The 12,950-nt window shown below is 42.9% G+C and overlaps 1 protein-coding gene across 1 annotated transcript in view; it reads left to right on the top strand.

Moving 5' to 3' along the window:
- The window catches only part of CDK19 (cyclin dependent kinase 19), a 238,813-nt gene that overhangs the window by 51,105 nt on the left and 174,758 nt on the right, over window positions 1-12,950 (top strand). Inside the window, exon 2 of the mRNA XM_040428878.1 lies at window positions 11,238-11,313. Within this exon, the coding sequence (XP_040284812.1) occupies window positions 11,238-11,313 (76 nt within the window). The remainder of the gene's footprint in view (window positions 1-11,237; window positions 11,314-12,950) is intronic.

The raw sequence follows: 12,950 nt of genomic DNA, 5'->3' as shown, positions 1-12,950 counted from the left end.
CAGCAAGTCCTGGGAAACAGCGCTTCTGTGCCCTGTTGTTGGGCTACCCCATTGACTACAGTCACTCTCTCTCTGGCCCGTACCAGAGAGGGTTCCTAGAGTTGGGCGGTCCCGAACCTGTCCCGGGACACCTCCAGCAACAGGATAGATGTGGCCTCTGAAGCATCACCGGCCAAAACCTCTAGGGAAAAGCTATCAGGGTTACACTCTGGCCCTATGACGGGGACCCCTACGGCCGGTACCCCGGAATCGGGGTCTTCGCTTCAGCACCCCAGCTATACTAGGTAACAGTGTCCACTATCTATCTTAGTGGACACTCTAGCTTCTGGCTTCCACTCCACCAAGGCCGGGTGGCACGTCTCAGGTGCACCACAGCAAACCACAATATGCATCTCCTTAATAAGTTTCCTGCACCATTCTGGGAGATACATACCTTCCTTCATATATGAGGCCTGTCACTGCCTCACACAGCGTATCTGTCTAATGTGTATGGTGGTGGTGGTGTATTCCAACATGGTTGATCCTTTTGTTCTCATTGGAGATAAGCTGCCACTAAAGGTGTCTGGCAGCGGTGGCTTAGGCTACTTTTACACTAGCGTTAATATTTTCTGGTATTGAGATCCGTCATAGGGTCTTAATACCGGAAAAAAACCCGCTTCATTCGCATTCATTGTCAATGGGGACAAAACGTAACTAAACAGACTGGAATGCTCCAAAATGCATTCCGTTCCGTTCTCATACAAGAGAGCAAACCGCAGCATGCTGCGGTTTGCTTTCTGTCCTGGGATGCGCAGCAAGACGGATCCGTCATGACCCAGAATGCTAGTCAATGGGGACTGATCCGTTTTCTCTGCCACAATAGAAAACGAATCCGCCCCCTATTGACTTTCAATGGAGTTCATGACAGATCCGTCTCGGCAATGTTAAAGATAATACAACCGGATCCGTTCATAACGGCTGCAGATGGTTGTATTATCAGTAACGGAAGCGTTTTTGCTGAACCCTGCCGGATCCAGCAAAAACGCTAGTGTGAAAGTAGCCTTATTCCTCTCTTCCTGTTTAAAACACATGCACTCTTGGCTGAACCCGAGAAGGAAGGAAAACCATCAGCTGAATGAGCATTTGGCTTACAGCTAAATGTGTAAAGTTGTAACGGTCGCGTACACACACACACAGGGGGAGGGAAGTGACCACTGCGCTCCACCCTTACCCCTGGCCCTGCCTACTTGCCTCGCGAGTCCTAATGACAGGGGACAACTGGACGGCAATCCCTAGCTTGGAATAAGTGCAGGGATGACAGACAGACAAACAGAACGTGAACGGACCGAGTCAATACCAGGAAAGCTACAAAGTACAAATGGAGCAAGCAGAGAATTGTCAGGAGAAGCCGGGGTCATAAATACCAGGAGAGTTGTAAAGTACCAAAGGAGTCAGCAGAGGATCGTCAGGAGGAGGCCGGGGTCAGAATACCAGGAGAGCAGCAAAGTACACAAGGAGCAGGCAGAACGTCAGGAATTCAGCAGGAGGTAAGTACGCCAGGAAAGACAACATCACAGGTGGAACCTAAAATTAACAGGCAACCTGTGGCCAGCAGGCTGCCTGTATTTATAGTGGGGAGTGAGGGTAATGTGACGTGGCCAGCGTCACATCACCGACAGACCAACCAGTCGAGCACCGAGTGATCAGCTCGGCGCTCAAGGCAGACTTAGGAGCAGGGGGCCTCCCAGCTAGCAAAGCCACCCTGGGAACGAGGTCAAACACAGATCCTTACTCCTGAAGCTAAGCAGCAGGTCTGCGGCTAATGGGAGACCGAGTGCACCTTCGGAACCCCGTTACAAAAGTCTAACATCTAAGATGTAAACAAAAAGAGGTATGGCAGCACAATATTTCACATAACTACAATGTTCAGGGCGGTGTAGGAACCAGCTACATATACAGGTGAAACTCGAAAAATTTGAATATCGTGCAAAGTTCATTTATTTCAGTAATGCAACTTAAAAGGTGAAACTAACATCTGTGATAGACTATTGTTATAATTTGGATGATTTTGGCTTACAGCTTATGAAACCCCAAAGTCACAATTTTGAGGTCCCCTTTGCTCAGGGGGTATGAATTAATTAGCTGACTAGAGTGTGACACTTTGAGCCTAGAATATTGAACCTTTTCACAAAATTCTAATTTTAAGCTGCATTAATGCAATTCCTTTTAACCACTTCAGCCCCCCTAGCTTAAACACCCTTAATGACCAGGCCACTTTTTACACTTCTGCACTACACTACTTTCACCGTTTATTGCTCGGTCATGCAACTTACCACCCAAATTAATTTTACCTCCTTTTCTTCTCACTAATAGAGCTTTCATTTGGTGGTATTTCATTGCTGCTGACATTTTTACTTTTTTTATTAATCGAAATTTAACGATTTTTTTGCAAAAAAATGAAATTTTTCACTTTCAGTTGTAAAATTTTGCAAAAAAAAAAAGACATCCATATATAAATTTTTCACAAAATTTATTGTTCTACATGTCTGATAAAAAAAAAAAATGTTTGGGTAAAAAAAAAAAAATGGTTTGGGTAAAAGTTATAGCGTTTACAAACTATGATACAAAAATGTGAATTTCCGCTTTCTGACTTTCTGAGCACCTGTCATGTTTCCTGAGGTTCTACAATGGCCAGACAGTACAAACACCCCACAAATGACCCCATTTCGGAAAGTAGACACCCTAAGGTATTCGCTGATGGGCATAGTGAGTTCATAGAACTTTTTATTTTTTGTCACAAATTAGCGGAAAATGATGATTTATTTTTATTTTTTTTCTTACAAAGTCTCATATTCCACTAACTTGTGACAAAAAAAAAAAACTTCCATGAACTCACTATGCCCATCAGCGAATACCTTTGGGTGTCTTCTTTCCAAAATGGGGTCACTTGTGGGGTAGTTATACTGCCCTGGCATTCTAGGGGACCTAATGTGTGGTAAGTAGTTTGAAATCAAAATCTGTAAGAAATGGCCGGTGAAATCCAAAAGGTGCTCTTTGGAATGTGGGCCCCTTTGCCCAACCTAGGCTGCAAAAAAGTGTCACACATGTGGTATTGGCGTACTCAGGAGAAGTTGGGCAATGTGTTTTGGGGTGTCATTTTACATATACCCACGCTGGGTGAGAGAAATATCTTGGTCAAATGCCAACTTTGTATAAAAAAATGGGAAAAGTTGTCTTTTGCCAAGATATTTCTCTCACCCAGCATGGGTATATGTAAAATGACACCCCAAAACACATTGCCCAACTTCTCCTGAGTACGGCAATACCACATGTGTGACACTTTTTTGAAGCCTAGCTGGGCAAAGGGGCCCACATTCCAAAGAGCACCTTTCGGATTTCACCGGCAATTTTTTACAGATTTTGATTTCAAACTACTTTGCACGCATTTGGGCCCCTAAAATGCCAGGGCAGTATAACTACCCCACAAGTGACCCCATTTTGGGAAGAAGACACCCCAAGGTATTTCGTGATGGGCATAGTGAGTTCATGGAAGTTTTTATTTTTTGTCACAAGTTAGTGGAATATGAGACTTTGTAAAAAAAAAAAAAAAATCATCATTTTCCGCTAACTTGTGACAAAAAAATAAAAAATTCTAGGAACTCGCCATGCCCCTCACGGAATACCTTGGGGTGTCTTCTTCCCAAAATGGGGTCACTTGTGGGGTAGTTATACTGCCCTGGCATTCTAGGGGCCCCTCTAATGTGTGGTAAGTAGTTTGAAATCAAAATGTGTAAAAAATGACCTGTGAAATCCTAAAGGTGCTCTTTGGAATGTGGGCCCCTTTGCCCACCTAGGCTGCAAAAAAGTGTCACACATGTGGTATTGCCGTACTCAGGAGAAGTTGGGCAATGTGTTTTGGGGTGTCATTTTACATATACCCATGCTGGGTGAGAGAAATATCTCGGCAAAAGACAACTTTTCCCATTTTTTTTTTATACAAAGATGGCATTTGACCGAGATATTTCTCTCACCCAGCATGGGTATATGTAAAATGACACCCCAAAACACATTGCCCAACTTCTCCTGAGTACGGCGATATCACATGTGTGACACTTTTCTGCAGCCTAGATGCGCAAAGGGGCCCACATTCCTTTTAGGAGGGCATTTTTAGACATTTGGATCCCAGACTTCTTCTCACGCTTTAGGGCCCCTAAAATGCCAGGGCAGTATAAATACCCCACATGTGACCCCATTTTGGAAAGAAGACACCCCAAGGTATTCAATGAGGGGCATGGCGAATTGTTTTTTCTTACAAAGTCTCCCTTTCCGCTAACTTGGGACAAAAATTTCAATCTTTCATGGACTCAATATGCCCCTCAGCGAATACCTTGGGGTGTCTACTTTCCGAAATGGGGTCACATGTGGGGTATTTATACTGCCCTGGCATTTTAGGGGCCCTAAAGCGTGAGAAGAAGTCTGGAATATAAATGTCTAAAAAAATTTACGCATTTGGATTCCGTGAGGGGTATGGTGAGTTCATGTGAGATTTTATTTTTTGACACAAGTTAGTGGAATATGAGACTTTGTAAGAAAAATAAAAAATAAAAAAAATTCCGCTAACTTGGGCCAAAAAAATTTCTGAATGGAGCCTTACAGGGGGGTGATCAATGACAGGGGGGTGATCAGGGAGTCTATATGGGGTGATCACCCCCCTGTCATTGATCACCCCCCTGTAAGGCTCCATTCAGATGTCCGTATGTGTTTTGCGGATCCGATCCATGTATCCGTGGATCCGTAAAAATCATATGGACGTCTGAATGGAGCCTTACAGGGGGGTGATCGATGACAGGGGGGTGATCAGGGAGTCTATATGGGGTGATCAGGGGTTAATAAGGGGTTAATAAGGGGTTTATAAGTGACAGGGGGGGGGGTGTAGTGTAGTGGTGTTTGGTGCTACTTATTACTGAGCTGCCTGTGTCCTCTGGTGGTCGATCCAAGCAAAGGGGACCACCAGAGGACCAGGTAGCAGGTATATTAGACGCTGTTATCAAAACAGCGTCTAATATACCTGTTAGGGGTTAAAAAAATCGCATCTCCAGCCTGCCAGCGAATGATCGCCGCTGGCAGGCTGGAGATCCACTCGCTTACCTTCCGATCCTGTGAACGCGCGCGCCTTTGTGCGTGCGTTCACAGGAAATCTAGCGTCTCGCGAGAGGACGCGTATATGCGTCCAGGAGGAATGAATCGACCGCCTCCAGGACGCATCGCTGCGTTCGGCGGTCCGGAGGCGGTTAATTTGCATTACTGAAATAAATGGACTTTTGCACGATATTCAAATTTTTTAGAGTTTCACCTGTATACTCTGCTCATTCTAACTTAAAATACTCTAATTCTCTGCTTAGAAGCCCCAGGCAGATGGGCGGGGAGTGCTCAATCTATAATATAAATACACTGCGTGCAGAATTATTAGGCAAATGAGTATTTTGACCACATCATCCTCTTTATGCATGTTGTCTTACTCCAAGCTGTATAGGCTCGAAAGCCTACTACCAATTAAGCATATTAGGTGATGTGCATCTCTGTAATGAGAAGGGGTGTGGTCTAATGACATTAACACCCTATATTAGGTGTGCATAATTATTAGGCAACTTCCTTTCCTTCGGCAAAATGGGTCAAAAGAAGGACTTGACAGGCTCAGAAAAGTCAAAAATAGTGAGATATCTTGCAGAGGGATCCAGCACTCTTAAAATTGCAAAGCTTCTGAAGCGTGATCATCGAACAATCAAGCGTTTCATTCAAAATAGTCAACAGGGTCGCAAGAAGCGTGTGGAAAAACCAAGGCGCAAAATAACTGCCCATGAACTGAGAAATGTCAAGCGTGCAGCTGCCAAGATGCCACTTGCCACCAGTTTGGCCATATTTCAGAGCTGCAACATCACTGGAGTGCCCAAAAGCACAAGGTGTGCAATACTCAGAGACATGGCCAAGGTAAGAAAGGCTGAAAGACGACCACCACTGAACAAGACACACAAGCTGAAACGTCAAGACTGGGCCAAGAAATATCTCAAGACTGATTTTTCTAAGGTTTTATGGACTGATGAAATGAGAGTGAGTCTTGATGGGCCAGATGGATGGGCCCGTGGCTGCATTGGTAAAGGGCAGAGAGCTCCAGTCCGACTCAGACGCCAGCAAGGTGGAGGTGGAGTACTGGTTTGGGCTGGTATCATCAAAGATGAGCTTGTGGGGCCTTTTCGGGTTGAGGATGGAGTCAAGCTCAACTCCCAGTCCTACTGCCAGTTTCTGGAAGACACCTTCTTCAAGCAGTGGTACAGGAAGAAGTCTGCATCCTTCAAGAAAAACATGATTTTCATGCAGGACAATGCTCCATCACACGCGTCCAAGTACTCCACAGCGTGGCTGGCAAGAAAGGGTATAAAAGAAGAAAATCTAATGACATGGCCTCCTTGTTCACCTGATCTGAACCCCATTGAGAACCTGTGGTCCATCATCAAATGTGAGATTTACAAGGAGGGAAAACAGTACACCTCTCTGAACAGTGTCTGGGAGGCTGTGGTTGCTGCTGCACGCAATGTTGATGGTGAACAGATCAAAACACTGACAGAATCCATGGAGGGCAGGCTTTTGAGTGTCCTTGCAAAGAAAGGTGGCTATATTGGTCACTGATTTGTTTTTGTTTTGTTTTTGAATGTCAGAAATGTATATTTGTGAATGTTGAGATGTTATATTGGTTTCACTGGTAAAAATAAATAATTGAAATGGGTATATATTTGTTTTTTGTTAAGTTGCCTAATAATTATGCACAGTAATAGTCACCTGCACACACAGATATCCCCCTAAAATAGCTAAAACTAAAAACAAACTAAAAACTACTTCCAAAAATATTCAGCTTTGATATTAATGAGTTTTTTGGGTTCATTGAGAACATGGTTGTTGTTGAATAATAAAATTAATCCTCAAAAATACAACTTGCCTAATAATTCTGCACTCCCTGTATAATATAATACCATTTTAAGTTAGAATGATCCTTATTTCTCAGTTTTATTGTTTGTATATGAAATATTGTGCTGCCATACCTCTTTTCGTTTGCTTCCTGCATGTTGGCTTTTATGGATATGCACCTGTGACTATGGATGTGCTAGTCTAAACTTTCTTGTAGTAACATCGAAGATGTATGAGCACCTTTAGGGTGTTGTTTTCAGAGAGCCCGGCGACATCACCGGCACTGATGGGCGGGTTTTAGCGCTGCTCTAGCCAGTAAAACAGCTAGGGCAGCGCTTAAGCCCGCCCATCACAGCTGGTGAAGTCACCGAACACACTGCCGGGCGGAAAGCTTCTCCTGGCAGTGTGTTACTATAAACAAAAGTGCCTTTGCCCTGCGCGATTTAGTGCAGCGCAAAGGAGAGCATCGGAGCATGAACTGCTCCGATGCTCAAGTCAGGGGGGCTGTCTGGGTGAAAATAGAGGTTTGTCTGGGTTCAGCTCTGAACCCAGACAACCCCTTTAATTCACAGTTCTGAAACTGCATTATGTCACATTTTTACACAGAATTTACATGTTAGTATTTTTGTATACAATCGCAATTTTTTTGCAGGTAATGACACTGTCATTTGTGCATAAGAAAATTTGGCTTAGGGCATGTTCACATATGCGTTGGAGGCTCTGTTCAGGACTTCTGTGGTAGATTCTGCCAAAAAGAGCAGACAAAAAAAAAGTGTTGTATGCAGAACTGTTTTGAAGCTAAAAAAGCGGACACCGGAACTGACCCCATTATAGTCAATAGAGTCTGTGCAGCTCTGGTGGTTTCATTTATGCCCTGGATCCAGCACTTCAGTTATTTTCCTTGTTCTGCAGCTCTAAGGCCTCTTTCACACGGGCGAGATTTTCACGCGGGTGCAATGCGTGAGGTGAACGCATTGCACCCGCACTAAATCCGGACCCATTCATTTCTATGGGCACATGAGCGGTGATTTTCACGCATCACTTGTACGTTGCATGAAAATCGCAGCATGCTCTATTTTGTGTGTTTTTCACGCAACGCAGGCCCCATAGAAGTGAATAGGGCTGCGTGAAAATCGCAAGCAAGTGCGGATGCGGTGCGATTTCTCACGCATGGTTGCTAGGAGACTATCGGGATGGGGACCCGATCATTATTATTTTCCCCTCTAACATGGTTATAAGGGAAAATAATAGCATTCCTAATACAGAATGCTTAGTAAAATGGGGATGGAGGGGATAAAAAAAATAATTTAACTCCCTTCATCCACTTGTTCGCGCAGCCCGGCTTCTCTTCTGTCTTCTTCTTTGATGACCAGGAGGAAAAGGACCTGTGGTGACGTCACTGCACTCATCACATGGTCTGTCACATGATCCATCACCATAATAAAATCTACACAACACCGATCCCCAAACCCGAACTTCTGTGAAGTCCAGGTTCGGGTCTGGGTACCAAACATGCCGATTTTTCTCACGTGCGTGCAAAACGCATTAAAACGCTTTGCACTCGCGCTGAAAAATCACGCATTTTCCCGCGACGCACCCGCCTCCTATCCGGCCCTCACACGCGATGCTTGTGTGAAAGAAGCCTAACAGAGAACAACAAAAAAACTAATTAGTTGTGATGTGAACGGTGATGAGTCCCTCAGGACTCAGGTGCTGAACATGTGACATCACCAGGTCTTGCAGTGAGATGGACATTCTGAGAGAGATTCAATACAACAGCAGGGGGCTACATAAAAAGTACTATTGTTTTTTTCTCTCTAAAGATACCTCTACAAGTATGTCAAAACAGTTCTTACTGTTGCTTCATCCCTGCTACAAGTCTCCTTTCTGTTTTCTTGTGCTGGCCTGCCATCTTTATCTGCCTTTTCTCTTTACTATATTCATTAAAATGGCTGCTGCTGTGGGAAAATTCCTTCCCATGTTGCTGCAGTCTTGCCTACAAGTCCCAGAATACTGCTGTCCTAACGGGGAGAGTGTAAATGAGGGTGGGCACCCACTGATCCTCCTCCTGGCAGTCTGTATTCTCGTCCCTTATGATGTCACTTGGTCATGTTCCTAATACAGTCCTGATCAAAAGTTTAAGACCACTTGAAAAATGGCAAAAAATCATATTTAGCATGGCTGGATCTTAGCAAGGTTCCAAGTAGAGCTTCAACATGCAACAAGAAGAAATGGGAGTGAGCCAAAACATTTTTTGAGCATTCAATTTAATGAAAACAACGAATAAACTGAAACAGGCTGTTTTTCAGCTGATCAAAAGTTTAGGACCACACCTCCCAAAAAAACCTAACCCCCCCCCCAAAACAGAAATCCAAATCCAAACATCAACTCGGTAATGAGTAGCTCCGTCGTTATTGTTTATCACTTCAAAAATTCGTTTTGGCATGCTTGATGCAAGCGTTTCCATGAGGTGAGTGGGAACATTTCTCCAAGTGGTGAAGACGGCCGCACAAAGGCCATCCACTGTCTGGAACTGTTGTCCATTTTTGTAAACTTCCCTTGCCATCCATCCCCAAAGGTTCTCAATTGGATTTAGATCAGGGGAACACGCAGGATGGGCCAAAAGAATGATGTTATTCTCCTGGAAGAAGTCCCTTGTCCTGCGGGCATTGTGTACTGTAGCGTTGTCCTGTTGAAAAACCCAGTCGTTACCACACAGACGAGGGCCCTCAGTTATGAAGAATGCTCTCTGCAACATCTGGACATAGCCAGCGGCCGTTTGACGCCCCTGCACTTCCTGAAGCTCCATTGTTCCACTGAAGGAAAAAGCACCCAGACCATTATGGCGCCCCCTCCACTGTGGCGCGTAGAAAACATCTCAGTTGGGATCTGCTTGTCCTGCCAGTAACGTTGGAAACAATCAGGACCATCAAGGTCACATTTTTTCTCATCAGAGAATAAAACTTTCTTCTACCTTTTGAATGTCCCATGTTTGGTGCTCTCTTGCAAAGTTCAAACGAGTAGTTCTGTGGCGTTCAAGGAGACGAGGTCTTTGAAGATGTTTTTTGTTTTTGAAGCCCTTCAGTCTCAGATGCCGTCTGATGGTTATGGGGCTGCAGTCAGCACCAGTAAGGGCCTTAATTTGGGTCGAGGATCGTCCAGTGTCTTGACGGACAGCCAATTGGATCCTCCTGCTCAGTGCTGATGAAATTTTTCCACTTAACTTTTTTGTTCCATAACCCTCAGGATCATTTAAGAATTTAAGAAATTCCAAATGACTGTCTTACTGCGTACTACCTCAGCAGTGATGGCGCGCTGTGAGAGACCCTGCTTATGCAGTTCAACAACCCGACCACGTTCAAAAAGGGAGAGTTTTTTTGCCTTTGCCATCACAACGTGTGACTACCTGACATAAAATGACAATCCACATCTTTGCACAGATTTGGCCTTTTAAAGGCATGTGGTCCTAAACTTTGGATCAGCTGAAAAACAACCTGTTTCAGTTTATTCGTTGTTTTCATTAAATTGAATGCTCAAAAAATGTTTTGTCTCACTCCCATTTCTTCTTGTTGCATGTTGAAGCTCTACTTGGAACCTTGTTAAGATCCAGCGATGCTAAATATGTGTTTTTGCTATTTTTTAAGTGGTCTTAAACTTTTGATCAGGACTGTATAAAGGGGCTTATAGAATAGCTCACATAGATCTGTACATTTGCTGTTTGTTTCATTTTTCTGCTAAATGTAACCCAAGTGATCCTTGTAGTTTTAATGATTCTAAGCATTCTATTCTGATGAGGCGGAGGAAGTGGGAGGAATGAAGATCTGCTGAGGGGAGGAGATACAGCATATGTCGGTCTTCCTTTAGACTCTGCTTGTAGTTTCCATCTGCACAGGAAGGACAGAAACTGGCTTCCTGTGTAAGACATAAGTACTGTATAAGGACATAATGGCTAGTCCCATGTAAGTCACATGATGCAGTAACTGAAAATGAAGATGTGAATTTCTGTATAAACCAAGCATCTAACAATGTTAGTAAAGGAGGTTTCATATCTATTTGAAATGCAAATCGGGAAAAAAACCATGGGAGTTGTTCTTTAATAGCAATGTCTACACAAGGAATATTTTTGAAATCATTCAATTTTAACAAATTGTTATTGTTATATATTTTATCTAGCAGACTAAATTAATATATTTTATTTTTTGCTGTATAAGCCCCATATTTGGTGATGCTGTTTCAACAAAGTATCTCAGACATTTTGAATGATTATAACATTTCAGTTTTATATTTTTTATTTTTAGAAAAGATGAAAAAGAATATGCACTGAAGCAAATTGAAGGTACCGGGATATCCATGTCGGCCTGTAGAGAAATTGCAGTAAGTGTGAATACATTTGTTAACTTTTATTTACACACAACAGTTTGTCTACCTATTTAGCTCCTGATTTGGGTTTAGGCCCTAGGTTTTAATTTTTCCCTCTTTATAATGTTTTATTTTTTTAATTTTTCTATCTACATAAATGGCTGGCTGTGCAACATTAAGATCACAATCACAACAATGCATTAAAACTCTCTTGTCTCAGTGAAGAAGCCTGGGAAATGCCACGCTTGGAGCTTTGTAGAAAAGAAGAGAAGGTTTAACCTTTGCACTTTATTGAGGTATGTAAAATCCAATACAATATGAAGAAGACAGGTGTGAACATAAAACAACGTTAACATTTTTCTATCTGAATAACAGATATTCAGATCGAAACGCGTCAAACTGCGTTTTATGTTCAAACATGTCTTGGATTTTACATGTCTTAATAGAGATGGACTTATTTTAGAAGAACGCTACAACATTAACATCACAATGTCACATTGCCAAAATCTCAGCTAATTGTGATGAATGTTGTCATGTTGTAATTGGAACAACTTTCCGTTTACATTTTTTTAAGTGGTTGTCCACATGCTTAATACTAATGACCTATCCTTAGGATAGGTTATTGGTATCTCATCGGTCAGAGTCTGGCTCCTGTCACTTCCACCAATCAGCTGTTTGAAGAGACCATGCCGTGGCTTCTTCCTAGGCCAGTGACATCACTTTCATTGGTCACACGACATTGGTGCCGCTCAGTCAAGTGATTGGACTGAACTGCAGTACTGTGACACTCAACTGAGCACTGCACACTCTTTAAACAGGCGTCGGATCCCCACATAGCAGGCACTCGGAGCTAATGTCTGTGATTGGAGGTAATGCCAATTGCAGACATTTAACCCCATTTAACCCCACAGATGGTCATCAGGCTGAAATTGGGGAAAGCGTTCCATTGCAGACATGAGGCAGAGCTGGTTATTAGTGGTATATTCCAATTCCATTGCTTTATACAAATTGCAATCTAATGGGTCCACTTGGGGGCCTAGAAAAGTTAAAGGAAAAAAAAAGTAATTAAAATTATATAAAAATTCTAATCACTTCCCCTTTGCTCAAAATAAAAATAAACATTATAGGCATCGCCGCATCTAAAAACACTTGTACTATTAATATATGCAAACGAAAAAATAAAATAAGTTATGGCTGTGGGAGGGCAGAGAGTAAATAGAAAAAAGAGAAAACCGCCATGTCAGTAAGGGGTTAAGGGGAATCTGCTGTAATACATAAGTAGTGCTGTAGATAAGTGCCCTGATTTATCATTCCTTCACTCCAGAATTGTGACTTCAAAAAGTCGCAAAATGAGTTTTACTCTAGATTCATCACCGAGGCTCTGAGACTTTTTTCAAAAGTCGCAAAAGAGTCGCAGCCTCACTCCAGTAGGAGGGTGGAGTGGGAAAACTGGAGTAGCTAGTAGCTAGACACTAGTATTAGACACATTTATCAAACAACGTGTGACATCAGATACATGTGGCATAAAATACACCAACACAGATTCAAGCAAAACTGACTTCCAATATTCCCCTCATGATAAATTTTACCCCATTGAGTCCAAATCACAATTTTTCTTTTATTTTCCTACTGCCCCTGTTCTGCCAGATTCC

This window comes from Bufo bufo, chromosome 4 (genome assembly GCF_905171765.1).
Source record: "Bufo bufo chromosome 4, aBufBuf1.1, whole genome shotgun sequence".
Classification (NCBI taxonomy): domain Eukaryota; kingdom Metazoa; phylum Chordata; class Amphibia; order Anura; family Bufonidae; genus Bufo; species Bufo bufo.
This window is presented reverse-complemented; position numbering and strand designations above follow the sequence as displayed.